At 39.4% G+C, this 14,204-nt stretch overlaps 1 protein-coding gene across 1 annotated transcript; it reads right to left on the bottom strand.

Moving 5' to 3' along the window:
• Window positions 1-8,653: 8,653 nt before the first annotated feature.
• Window positions 8,654-9,202, bottom strand: tmem275 (transmembrane protein 275). The gene has a single exon (XM_062979769.1). It carries the CDS (start codon window positions 9,200-9,202, stop codon window positions 8,654-8,656), a length of 549 nt encoding a protein of 182 aa, XP_062835839.1.
• Between the last annotated feature and the right edge of the window lie 5,002 nt (window positions 9,203-14,204).

Here is a 14,204-nt window from a genome sequence, read left to right as displayed (position 1 = left end):
CCATTGGCATCTCCTGAGCAGTGGAAGCTATAGCTGTTTGTGGAGGCAGGAGCTTGTCTGTATAAGTGGACAGCCCAGCCATATTCAGGCTTTTGTATGCTATTGTTGAGTTTTTCTGGGGCCAGCATTTCGGGGTAGATATGCTTTTGATCTGATCCAGCATGGCTAGTCTTCTATTGCTATGAATACAAGTAGATATTGGAAGAACTCTGGGCCCTTTCACACTACACAATTATAATGTTGTCATTCCACTTTAATTGTCATGCCTCCATCCTCTGGGCACCTGGGGTTTGTAGTTTGGTGCAGCACTATTGTTCTAAGTACTCTCCCTAAACTTCAAATTACAAGATTCCACTGGATGGAACCATGGCAATAAAAGCTTAATGAGCTCTCTATCAAGCTCTCTATCAAGATCTTGGCTCTTGGGATGCATTCACAAACATCTTGCTACTATTATTACTTTATAAGCTTCATGATTTTGAAATGTAACCACCTGTGTCCTCAATTTTCGTCCACCACATGCTGCAAGGCTCATGAGGTTAAATCTTGGTCTCTCTGTGGATACCAATTAGCACTACATGTGTTGCACCGGAGCTTGTTTCAAGCCTGAAGATTCCCATGTTTCTTAGCCTGAGAGCATTGAATAACCAGCCCTTTGGGTTTCTTTGCTTCATTTTAATCTTGAGTAAAATTCTGCATCTTCTCTTTTTCGCCACAGACTCCTTAATCTCATTACTTGCAGATGTCAGCCCAGACTAATCACCTCAGCCATGAAATCAAAGACAAGTGTAGTGAGAGCTGAGAGGCAAAACTTCTCAGAAAATTAATTCTTCCAGCAGACAAGCAAAATGCCATTTTAATAATGGGAGGTGGAGCTCAATTTTTGCTGTGGAAAATCAAGGTCTTTGATGGGGATGGAAACTAATGTAGCAGAACATTTTGAAAACTAGAGTTCTTAACTTTTCCCCCCTGGGCAAGATCTTTGTGCATGTAATAGAAGCATTTCAGGAGGAGTTTTCAGAGTAGAAGCCTTTTCCTGGCATGAAAATGTGCACTGGGGAAGGCTTCAGCTACTGGACTGGGCTAGAAGCCATTAAAGCAAGTTATATCAATATGCAGACTGTCAGCCATAGGCATCCCCAGGCAATTTTTGCAGAACTTTCTGCCACCGCAGACAAGCAACAGGGCCAAAATTCAGCAACATTGCCACCTCAATGAAAGCAAAAACCATTTTTCTTTATCCCAATCTGTAACAGAAGGAAATACTCTGTCCTGCACACTGGCAGGACCCTACAATGCAGAAGGCTGCTCTGGCATCCTCTCATCTCATAGAGAGCTGCTGTGCTTGATTCGTGATGTAAAAGGAAACAGGTAAACTGGCACCCTGCGGATGGAGAGGACATGGACTACAACCTTCAATCCCTAAAGGTTTTCCATTTCTAAGAGACATGCTCATTTAAAACAATGTGTGATGGCTGTCATGTTGCTCTGGAGACTAGGACATGGAGCAATGGAATATCCCAGAAGATCAAAGCAGAAAATCCCACAATATCTGCTTTGAACTGGGTTATCTGAATCCACACTCAGATAATGTGGAATTTTCTGCCTTGATATTTTAGGATATAGGGCTGTGTGGAAGGACCTTAAGAGCTATTCAATGTAAAACTAGGGTGGGTGTGGGAATCATGCAGTCCTCTGCGTGTTGTTGGATTACAAATCCCCAAAAATCTTTCCAGAAAAGTCAATCGTGTGAGGTAGTAGAAGCTGTTGTCCAACATCTGAAGGGTTACATGATTCTTACATCTGGGAGAAGGACTTGGGAAGCTGCCGTGACTTCAACCAATGCAATTCCCAAAGATTTTGCCATTTGAGGAAAAAGACAAGATGGTGCTCATCTCCATTCCATGTGAATAATCCGATTGGTCAGCAGTTGAACCTTCCTTCAAGACTAATAATGGAAAGCAGATGAGTTTAGGTGGTGCAGGTCAAACTATGTTAGCCCCTTCACCGGGGGGAGGGGGGAGAAAGAGAGACAGAGAGGTGCTCACACTTTGTTTGCCTTGTAAAAGACAAGAGATGACACAGTTTCTCATAATGCCAACTACTTGATGTACACTAGAATTCTGTATATGCAGAATGAAAATCACCTTGAATATCAATCATTTGTCTGGGACTCCTAATTCATAGCTACAATGTGACCAATGAAGCACAAGTGTGTGAATTCAGGCATTCAGGGTCCCTTGGTTTTTATTGATGGTAATTTTATTTTTTAGGATTACTGGCATTGTTTTCTAATAAAGATTTTAGAAGGAATTAACAAATAACAAGGAAAGCAGGCTTAAATATGTATCACTTTGGAAAGCAAAGGGGAGAAATTTTGGAAGTGTTTCATTTTTAGTCCAGATTCTTTATGCAGCCTTCTAGTGGCTTAATGTTCAATAAGACTGGCAGTTGTAACATTTATACTGTTTAATCAGGAGATATTCCATGCCACATTTAAGAAGCAGTTCCTTATCTGCCTGCAGTGCAATAGGCAAGCTTAATGGCTGGTTGGCATAGTCAACATCCCACCTCCTTTTTGCCAAAATGGCTGCTGATACATTCATCACAATAGCCATGAAATGACTACTACAATTTCACCTGGATCACCATCACTGTGCATGCTTTTTCAATCCCCTGGGACTGAACGTATTCTTTGCCCTTGAACACAACTTTGGCAATGGGAATCCCAAAAAGGAATGCTCCCACATTCTGATTTCAAGTATTGATTACTAGCTTTCATCCTAGAAGCTACCTTTTTGTTTCCCCATAGTTTCCTCCTTGGTTTTTACTGCCAAAATAGAAAAAAATGTAAGTTACTCAAATTGATCTTAATATCTACCTTGTACAAATATTCATTTTAGAGAATCATTGGTTTAGAGATAATATGGATAGAGGAAACTGTTATGCTCAATGATGTGTTCACTTTTGCCCTTTGTCTGGCCCTATATTCATGGAAGGTCTGAAAATGGAAGGTATTCATTGGGTAGAAATATGTTATTTTAAACAATTGGGTTCTCACTGTGACAAATCAAAAGCAAAGAAACCTAATACATAGAATCATAGTGTTGGAAGAGACGTTGGGCCATCCAGTCCAACTCCCTGCCAAAAAGCAGGAAAGTCACATTCAAAGCACCCTCAACAGATGGCCATCCAGCTTCTGCTTAAAAGCCTCCAGATAAGGAGCCTCCACCACACTCCAGGGCAGAGAGTTCCACTGCTGAACAGCTCTCACAGTTAGGAAGTTCTTCCTAATGTTCAGGTGGAGTCGCCTAATACAGCCATCAAGGTCTCCTGCAGATCTAAAAGGTTTCTTCATTCCATATTTCCAGCCTATCTCTTATCTTGGAAACCTAAACTTGAATTGTTACTGGGTGACTGTTATGTTTTCCAGTGACTCACTTGTCACTGAATCTGTAGGTGAAGCAGACTTTTGGTTAAATAGTATCACAGTATAAACAATGTTTGAAAGGACTGCAGTGGCTGGGTAACATAAGTAAATCTGGGAATGTAAATAATGTTTCTCATTTCAAGATTTTTCTTTATCCATAAGCCATTGAGAAGATGTAAATTATTTCCACAGCATCCAATGTGTGTATTTTCTCCACCACCACAATATTTGAATACAGGGTAACAGCACAATGTGTTGATAAGAATGAGGCAGCCAAGGTGTAGCAACAGGAAAGTGAGGAAATGTTTGACTATATTTTATTGAACACAAGTAGAGTCCAAAGAGCAGCACCAAACATGGACTCAACAGTCACTTGCTTTTGTAAACATGGAAACTGATACCAGAACATGATTAATATGTTAAACTCCAAAGACTGAGCAGAATAGGCCACAGTATTTTATACAATAAAACTGATATGTTTCAACATATTTCAAAGCTGGAACAAAAAAAGATCCCTCCTTTATCTCCTGAAACACTAAGTTTCTTCAAGAATTCAAGCAAATATATATTGAAGTATTAACTGCAAAAAAATTCCACCCCACAAAAAAATAGTTCTGAAACACAACACAAATCTGCTTGCTTTTGGTTGCTTAAAAAATTATCTCCGACTCTTGAAAAAAAAATTGTGTTGATCAATTTTTCTGTGCAGTTTGCTGGTATGAACCTGAAATGTTGGCCTCCTTAAAACTGGCAATATCATGTTCTCATGATATATTGAAAAGGATGATCAGACTGGAGATCATGAAAAATTATCATCTTAAACATGATAAAAGATATGTTGTCAGAAACATTTGGCTGTGGGCTGATTTTTTTTTTTTTTGCTGCCATTTGAGTGCATCTTGGAATGCGTATTAGGCATGTGCGATGATAGAAATATGTTTCAAAGGTCATTACAAAATTAGGGGGTGCTGGCGTTTCGTTTCTAAAGTGTTTCTAAAGAATAGTTAGTAAAATTTTCATTATTATAACAAGAGTAACAAGTTTTGTTACTTTTTCATTATAGTAATTGTGCAAGTGGGGAAACTTCAGCGGCTCCTTTCTCCCCCATTATTATAGCTATTGGGGTGAAACTTTCTACAATGGTAGAACACATTTACCACCATCAGCCCCCCAATTTTCAGAATGTTTCACTTATCTAGAGTTTTTAAAAGAATTTTCAAAGTTTGTATAAACATTTGTTTAAAACAAATACAAGAGCTATTGCCCTGAACTTTCTATACCATGACACAAGATAACGGGATAATTCCCCTCAACTTTCAGAAATACTCATACATCTACTGATTTTAGGGAATTTTTAAAGTTTTGACAAAAGCATTCAAAAAAGTCGCAACTACTGTCTCATTGAATGTCTCTCATATTAACCACTAGAACTTCCATGTAGGAATTTCTTCCCAGTCCAGCACAGAGATTTACTTACTGGAAGCATCAGTCAGTCCTCCTCTTTGCAGATTCAACCATTTCTTCAAACTCTGGCTGGCTGCTGTTACGGAGGGACAAATATCTCCCCTGTCCTAACTGGGGCTTTCTGATGCTGAGCGAAATTCTGGGAAATGTAGTTTAGGGCAGGGCCTTTTGCATTCTCTGCTATAGAGCTCTTCCCTTCCCAAACTACCTTTCCAAGAATTCTGTGCTTTCTTTCCCAGTGAACTCTGCTTTCTCCCTGGTGCTTCCCTCTCCTATTGGCAAGAGATCATTAATTTAAAGAGAAAAGGTAGCCCTTTTGGCTTTGCTTTGCTTCCTCGCACTGAAAATGAAACTAGCTTTGAAAGGCTTCCAAGAGTTACAAAATGCAAACAAAAAAGTATTGGGTAAGTTTTGATTCTTAAATTTTTGGCATGGGCCACAACCCACATGTCAGATATTATGTTGTAAGTACAAATTTAACTAATTTGATATGATTTATGATGACTAATGATAAAATTGCACACCCCTAATGCATATAGTCCATTAGTTCTCAATAAGAATTACATGCCTGTATGGTGCAAAGATAATGAGTGGCAATGGAACAACAAGATCATTGCTTAGGTTGACCTACATAAGAAACCTACACAATTTCAATAGTCTAGTTGCAGTGTTTTATATGGAAAGGGAACCCTAATCTATTCATGCATTGAGGAATTGTAATTTGGTTCCACTGTTTTAAGGAGTAGTAATGGATCCCATCATAGAGGTTTCCATAAATTAGATATGAGATGGCAAATTTGTAACTAAAGAAGCTTGCTAAAATATTGTAGTTACATCATAAAAGGAGTGAAGCTATCATTCATATAATCACAATCATAATACAAAGTCCCAATACCTTAGATATTGGTGAAATATACTAATTAAAAGTGACTAAATATTTTAACAGCTACTAGTTATTTTCAACCTCTGTTGTCATTCTTATTTCATCTCTTTTTCTGTCTGCACAAGTTACCAGTGCACCCCAGTGCATGTACATATTTATTGAAACATTGCAAAGGCGAAGTTTGAGACAGTTTTATTATTGTGTCAGAATTCTTGCTTTGTTCCAGGCAGGAGTGGACAGCCAACAGAATTAGGGGCCTAAATGGGTAACTTAATAGGGCTGTGCACCTCATTCACCTTGCTGCATCCTGCAAAAATCCAATTGTTGCAACTGTGACAGGAGCCAGAGGAAATAACTGAATAAGCTGATTAAATGAATCAGGGGTTAATGTGTGACTTAATGGTTCAGGGTTTACTGTATAAACTACGTTTCACTTGTTTTTATTTTTTTTACAACTGTTTGGTGTTCCTGATAAGTTTCAGTACAGCTTTTAGCCGCGTTTACCATAGGGAACTTACTAAACAACAATTTCACTAATCCACGTAGGGATCACCTTGAAGCCCCAAGATCCAAAATAGAGAGGGATCTTGAGAAGAAGATGTGTAAGGTTAATGACATCAGCTTTGGAAGTGCAAGGAAACCTGAAGAAGGGATCCATCACACATGTTTGAAAACATGCAGTCCCAGCCTTAGATAAGAGGAGAATTGGTTTGATAATACTATGTAACAAAATTTGGAAAAAAAATTGTTCCTGGTTTGAAAGTGCTATTTCCTATTTAATTGTGAAGTATTTACTTTGAAAGTAGTTGCTATACTCCAGAAATTTCATTTTTGGTGGCTGCCACAAACTATGTTGAATTGGTTGAGACTCTGAAATATTCATTGAAAAACTATAGCAAAATGTGCTGCAGAATGTCCTGCAAAAACAAAGTTTATCAGTTTAATAAACTTTCCCCATGTTTTTATGATGGAACCTATTAGGAAATGACATTTATAACCCAGGAACAAAAATCGTGTTACATAGTGTGATCTCTCAACTGATAGACACTTCCAGAATATCCCTTTATACTTAGCACAGTAAACAACTCTAACAGTGCAGGAAATGAATGCATAAATTAATCCAACACCAAACATCTTCTGATAATTCAATAGTGTTGTCAAATATTCTTCACTAATTGGATTTTCACAGGCAGCCTCCGAGGAAGAGTTTATTATTCTCCTCTGGTCCCTCCCCTTCCTCATGATTTTTGCTGCCTCCTCCACACATTGTCACCACGTAACTTCCTCCCCCCTTCTTTGACCTTCCCATCACAATCAGTAACCCACTGTTGACTCATCCTACATTCTGTAATCTTACTGGGATAGGTGTCATATAGCATATTAATTATTTTGGGTGTCATTTTTCAACCCATGTGAATATGAGTTATTGTGTACTGGTAGCATGTAAGGAAAACAAAGAGAGAAAAACTGCAAATGGGCAAATGCTGCAACCTAAAAAAGGTCAGAAATCAAATGGGGAGATCTCACTCATGCATCGGTTCCACTGTGAAACATGACATCAGTTGAGAAATCCCAAAAGGAATGATATATTCATGAGCATTTCCACTCATCTAATTTTTTATCCTAGTGAGCTTTGCTTGCTTCCAAGAAAATGTCCTTCCTCGAAAGTCTCCCTAATTATAGCACTTTACTTTTATGGTACAAACAATTTCTGAAAGTAAAAAAAAAAAATCTTGTGAGCAATCAGAGCTAGACAAAGGCTTTGATCAAACAACTTTCTCTGAAGTGACAAGTGAAGAATGTTTCTAGCCTGCCATTACTTACACCATTTTCACTTCTAGTGATGAGTACAAGAAAAGACTGTTCTTTACACACAAGCACAATTTATGCTGAATTCAATATGATGCAGAGTAGTTTGATACAGGTAAAAGACACAAGAGAGCATGTTCACTGTTTAACTCATACATAAATAGAATCTGAACCACACAACTCGTTCCATAAAAAAAGCTTTGTGTTACAGTTTTCCCAAAAGGAAAATTGTAGTTGATTATATATATAGATCAAAATGTTCATTTTTGCAGCAATGTTCTTCTCCATATGATGCATATATGTATCTGTGCACATTTCCATATTTGTGCATCAACATTTCAGAAGTCAAATTTTCTTTCCAAAGGATGAGTGATCAGGTCAACCTGCAGATGCCAAATCAGCTAAAAAAAATATTATTTCATGCCACATTTATGCTACCCAGAACAGTCAATGGCCAGCTATAAGCTAGAAGGTGAAGAAAGGCTGAAAAAGAAGTTATTTGATGCATGTATTTTCCAGAGACTTCTATGGCAACTTATGAAAGAATAAAATGTGAAGGTAGGGAAAATCAAATGTGGCAAGATAGGTTTTAATTGCTTCATTTGGCATCAAAATAAATGAACTGAATACAGATAATTTCCCCTTGTTACCATTGCTTATAGCAATCTGCCATTCTGCCTGACAACAGAATCTGTACTTTTCCACTGCTCTGCATCATCAAATCCTGATCATCACGTTACCATTCACAAGCCCATTAAACAAATGAATGAAATTCAGGCTATTCTAGATTTGTTAGTTGCATGCTATTGATTTATATATGCCATATTTCATTTTAATTTCATTGCTCAAAACTCAGTGTCTGGCACTTCCCCCTACTGCTGTGTATTGATTTCTAATTGCCATCTTATTACTACTTTCCCTTTAAATTTTCAACATATTCAAATGCATGTGTTGGCCAACTCTAAATTTGATTCCAGATGCTTGCTGCACTGAAAACTCATTTGACCATCTGGTCACATGCTGAAATGCCTGCTGCCCAGCTATTCATAAATATTCTCCTCTTTGGTTTATGACATAGCAATGTCTCTGGGCAAATTCAGCTGTATTGATTCTCCACCAGCTGTGTACTTGGCTGCTGGCCCATTGCTGTCCATTGTAAAGAGTTTGCAGGTCTTCGAATTCTCATGAATCGGTGTGGATTTCTTGGAGGACATTGGAGAGTTGGTTGGGCTCAACTGCACTGCAGTCGTGTCTTGCACAGTATGCTCACTGGTTTCAATCTCGAAAGCCGTGTTGCCGGGTTTGATGAGTCCAATGTTAGCCCCAGTTTTGGATTTCCTTGTGCCATGAGCGGGCGGCCTTCGGCTGCAGATGCAACAGGCCCCAAAGAAAGTGAATGCCACCACCAAAAGGATGGGCCCAATGACAATAGGAGGATTGTTGACAGGCAGAAATGTTCCAAAAGCAAAGGCACCCACCAGAGTGATGTTAATCCCTGCTAGCATGATACACAGACCACAAGCACAGCAAAGAGCTGGGGAAGGCAGACCCTGTGGCCTGGTCTTTTTCTTACTTGGTTTCTGAGACAAAGGAGTGTTGCTCTTTTCAACAAACATGTTGACCAGTGTCTCACAAGTGGCTCTGGATTTTACTGAACAGACATGGCATCCTCAGGATGGTTACACTTCCGATTTTCTGTAAAATAAGAAGAGGCACAAAACATATGTAAAGCAATCCTTTGATTTGATCTAATTTTAAAATTCTGCTGTTTCCAAAGTTTTTTTTTTAATTTATCTTTGCTCTCTGTTTTTACAAAGTTCCCAAAAGCACCATGGCTGAGCTTCAGAAAGTTTGTTGCCTTAACAGTGATAGCATTTCCATTTTGCAAAGCATAGAATAAAATTCCGGGAAGATTAGATTCAGACAAAATAAATTCTGTGTCTGCACGGTTCTGCCTCTTCCAGTTGGTTGGTTTGTGTGCATGTGTGTGAGGATGCCACACTTGTCACCCAAAAATCTAAGAGGCAGTGCTGGGTTGCCTACTCTCCAACTGTCTTGGTTAGGAAGGCACATTGGCCATATATAACTGCTAATTCCAATCAGAGTATAGCTGAATTCACACTGAATCAGTTGTGAATAATAAGTAAACTCTTATGTAAATCCCACAGATTCAGTGGAACTACTTTAGCTCAATTTATATTTATATTGATTTGTATGGGCATTGAAATGTTGCCATTGTTGTAAGCCGCCCTGAGTCCCTTCAGGTGAGAAGGGCAGGATATAAATGTGAGAAATAATAATAATAATAATAATAATAATAATAATAATAATAATAATAATAATAATTTAGGCATTTTTTAAAGATGTTACTACGCAGCAACTTGCAGCATGCTGGCTAGGGCTGCTGGGACTTGGAGTCCCACAATATCTAAAAGACCACATTTTTCCCACCCAAAATTTGTGAAAAGAGACTTTTCCACTGATATACCAGGGAGGACATTCAACGATGTGGCTAGAAAACTGTTGTTTTGTCTAAACTAGAGTAATCCCAGTGAATGAATTGTTGAGTGGCGCATCAAATTTACATAAAAAATTTGAATGACTGCACTGGACTAACAATAGGATGTAGGCCTAAACTTCCTCAGTGTTGTCTATTTAAGCTTAGGTTTCCATGGCTGAGAATCCACTTAGTGCAAATAAGGTCATATATGGATAGCAGTACAATACAAATTCAAGGAGAAATGAATCATTCTCTTCATCAAGCACAATTATGACACTACCTACATGAAAACCGATATGTTGACATACTCCAAAGTTGTACAAAACGTCTTTGCTCTTAAAATTCATGACAAATAAATATAGAGTTTTTTTAAAAAAGTTTCACATATGTCTCCTACTGATCCCTACCCAGAACTGTCGCACTAGGAAATAGAAAGGCGGAGACTCTTGTGCTTGCTTGATTTTGCGGAGAGGAAGAGATGTTACTATGGTTGGTGCCATCCAGTGTGGAAATGTACTGTCACCCCATGGACTTCCTCCTATTCCAGACTATACAAACCCCATTTCTTCTTTTAAAATGGACTCTACAACACTTGATATTAGTTGGCAATATCCCATTCAAGTACTAACAAGTCTGACCCAGCTTAGTTTCCAAGATCAGAGGGGATCTGATGTTTTTATCTGAATCTTATTATTTGACACCATGTATAGCAGCTTCTGACATAGGGGTATAGTAAGGAAGGTCAGGAAGATCAATCCAGTACTGTAATGAGATTTTCCAGCTTCTAGCCCCCGTGGGTTATACTTTGTATTATTGCATTACTTGCACCTGCAATCTCCACTTCCACAAGTGGTTGTGGGGGAATTACTGAACAAAGACTGAACTGCCCCAGGAAAATGAGAACCTACATATTTTTAGTTGTAACAGAGACTGCTGTCTGGCACCTTCTCACTCGCCCTTTCCCAATCTCCCTTAGAACATGTTTATCCTCCAGTAAGAAATATTTCCTTGCTCCAATATTCTTCTGTTCTTTTTGTGGGCATCAACCAGGCTGGGTAGAGGGCCAAGGTGGCAATTGTAGGAGGGGACATTCAATCACATTGTGCTGCTATGGATTTATGAGTGATGGTAACATAAGCCTCTTTGTTTATTCAGTCCAGGCATGCATTTTTATGTCAAAGATCAGAACTTATAGATGAAATGCTTTTGCAGAAGGCCTTTGAAATTAAGCTGAGAACCACTTATCATAGAAGAAAATCCAGGAGAAAAAATGTAATTAAGGAGCAAATCCCTAGATAAATGTCTTCATAAAGTAATTTGTTCAAAGGGAGATACAAGGGAAAAAGCAAATGTGTGAAACTCAATACACAACTGGCATCAAGTATCAATCAGAACTCAGAGTAATTGCAATATAATTGCAATTGCTTAGATTCAAATCGGTCATTGCCTTTTCAAAATGCTGATTTAAATTAAATTCTGTAACATTTTTCTGAATTAAAAGCAAACTATTTTTCAAAATTAACACATATGTATTAATATCGAACTAAAATGAAGCTGTCATTTTCTTTAAGATTTTACATGTATTTGATCACTATAATTTGTGATTATGCTGTATTGCACACTATATTTAATACTAGCTTGGGGTCCCGGTGGTGCCCGGGTTATTAGTAGACAGCATTGAGTTGTTTGGGGATGTGAGGAAATATCACTTAAGTTTGGTCCAGATCCATCATCAGCTGGGTTCAGTGCTGTCTGTATAAGGGTGAACTACAACTCCCAGAGCCAAAGGAGAATCACCCCGAAACCCTGCCTGTATGCTCAGTTGGGCATGATGAGGCAGTGTGCCAAGTTTGGTCCAGATCCGAAGTTGGCTGGGTTCAGTGCTGTCTATATAAGGGTGAACTATAACTCCCAGAGCCAAAGGACCTAGCAACCCGAAAGATAGTTGCATCTATAAAGTAGGAAATAAGGTACCACTTATAAAGTGGGGAGGCAAATTTAACTAATTTATGACGTTGGAATGAGGAAGTGCCGTCACAGTGGATCAACCTATTTACGTACTGCCGCCTGACCTTGTTGAAGGAGAGTGCTGTATCCAAAAGACACAGGCAAAAGCTGCTCTGTTTGGAACAGGGAAAATGGCCGCCTCTTTTGCGGCCTAGCACAATGGAGCCAGGCTGCAAGGCCTGAAACGTGTTAGCAAAATGATCAAAGGCGGCTTGGATTGGGGCTTTGGGGGCTAGAAGTGTTCATAAGCATATCATTAAAAAGATAATAACAATGTTCTCTGCTGTCTTTTGAGGAAAGTAGGGCCTTACAAAGAAGTTGAAAGCTGAGGCAAGATGGCGTCTTCCTTTTGGGTCTAGCGGCGTGAGGCCAGCCTGGAAGGCCTTAAACATGTCAGCAGAGGGGCCAAAGGGGGCCATCTGTTGTCAGTGGGTTCATGGATCGTAGGGGTGATGTGTGTCAAGTTTGGTCCAGGTCCGGCCTTTCTGGTGGTGGCAGTGGTGTTTTTTATTACCAAAGTGTAGGCCGAAAGCTGTTAACTCTCCCAAAGCTAGCATCGTTCTGAGGAGATAAGTAGGCCGAACGAAGCCAGTTGGTAGTAGTTTTTCCCTCAGCAATCCCAGTGGCCTGTGAAAGTGGCAGCCAATCAGAGCTGGCCCATATTCCGGCCAGCCAATCAGAAAGCTGATCCATATTCCGCCAGGCCAATCAAAACGCGAGCACATATTCCGCCAGGCCAATCAAAAAGCTGATACATACTCCGATTTCACTTTTATTATATATAGAGATATTAATATAAATATTTAAACCACACATCTTCAACAAGCAAAATACAATGTACATTATCTCCATAATTTTGGAACAACATTTTAAAATAAGCCAGTATGATTGTTAAGATCATGTCGGTTCCCAAATTGTTTTCTACCTAGGCCGTAACCAGACTATTAAGACCAAATGAAGATTTCCCCCCCACTGAGATGTTTTGGATTATAACTCTCAAAATCCCTTACTGTCTGTTGTCTGGGGCTTTTGGAAATTGTGTTTGTCCCAATAAAGAAGGCACATGAAGTTGGGTATGAGCAGCCCTTGACAAAAAGTTAGAAGTTTGATAAAATGGCAGCAATGTCTCAAAACAGTCCCAAAAGGCATGTCACTGGCACAGATGTTGATCTGCAGACAAGCTGCATATGTGAGCACAATGATACACAAAAAAACCCACACCTGATGTGTGCAGAGAAATTAGAGAAGTCAATCCCCACTCATTTTACCAAAGGTACATGAAGCAGATCCTTTGTCTATGTGATGTCCCCTGAACCCTTGGGCCGTGATCCTGCCTCCATTATGGACCACAGTGACGAGGACATGGGGTTTGTGCCGATTCAGCAAGACTCTGCCTCTTTCCAGCTGCTTCCTATTGACAATTCTAGTCCACAGCTCATTAAAAAGGCCCTTGAAACGGAGCCTTCTCCCGCCAGTTCCCCTCCCTTTGATAGGCGAATATTTTGGGAAACTTGCAGGTCTGAGAAAGCTGGCAGGAGAAGGAGCACGCGATTAGCAGCTAGAGAATCTGCTGATTAACCTGTTTTTCCCTGAGAATTCTCAGGGAGGATCGCATCTGGTGAAGATGTTGTTTTAGCTCTTTTCCCTTGGGAAAAGAGAATTTGGACACCTGCTCTGTGAAAAGATTTGAAGTTCCTTAAAACTTCTGTGCGCTGGCTAGCCAGTGAGGAGTCAACGTGTCAGTTGGAGGATCAACTTCACTTCCAGCCAAGTGTGGACCGCGTTTAGTTCCACTACCTTCCAGTCTAGCCGTGCCTTGCCTGGCCGTGTTTCCATGTCTTGCCTAGCCATGTTTCCTTGCCTTGTCTCGCCGTGATTCCAGCCTTGTCTTCTATACCTTGCCTTGGACTTACATTGAACTCTAGCAAAAGACTTGAACGTTTTCCCCACTCAAACTGCTTGGAAGTTTGAGTGTGTTTCGGTTTTTGGATTACAAACTTTAAACTCTAATATTATACATTGGACAATATATTACTGGACTATATTTGACCTTTCCTGAAAGGTCTATTGATGAACTATATCTTCTGCTTGTTTTCGTTTTAATTTCTTAA

Source organism: Anolis carolinensis, chromosome 4 (genome assembly GCF_035594765.1).
Source record: "Anolis carolinensis isolate JA03-04 chromosome 4, rAnoCar3.1.pri, whole genome shotgun sequence".
In the NCBI taxonomy this organism is placed as follows: domain Eukaryota; kingdom Metazoa; phylum Chordata; class Lepidosauria; order Squamata; family Dactyloidae; genus Anolis; species Anolis carolinensis.
Note: the sequence above shows the minus strand (reverse complement) of the source record. Positions and strands in the feature narration are given on the sequence as shown.

Excerpts from the sequence above, each read along its gene's own strand:
- tmem275 (XM_062979769.1), bottom strand. The coding sequence starts at position 9,202 with ATGTTTGTTGAAAAGAGCAACACTCCTTTGTCTCAGAAACCAAGTAAG.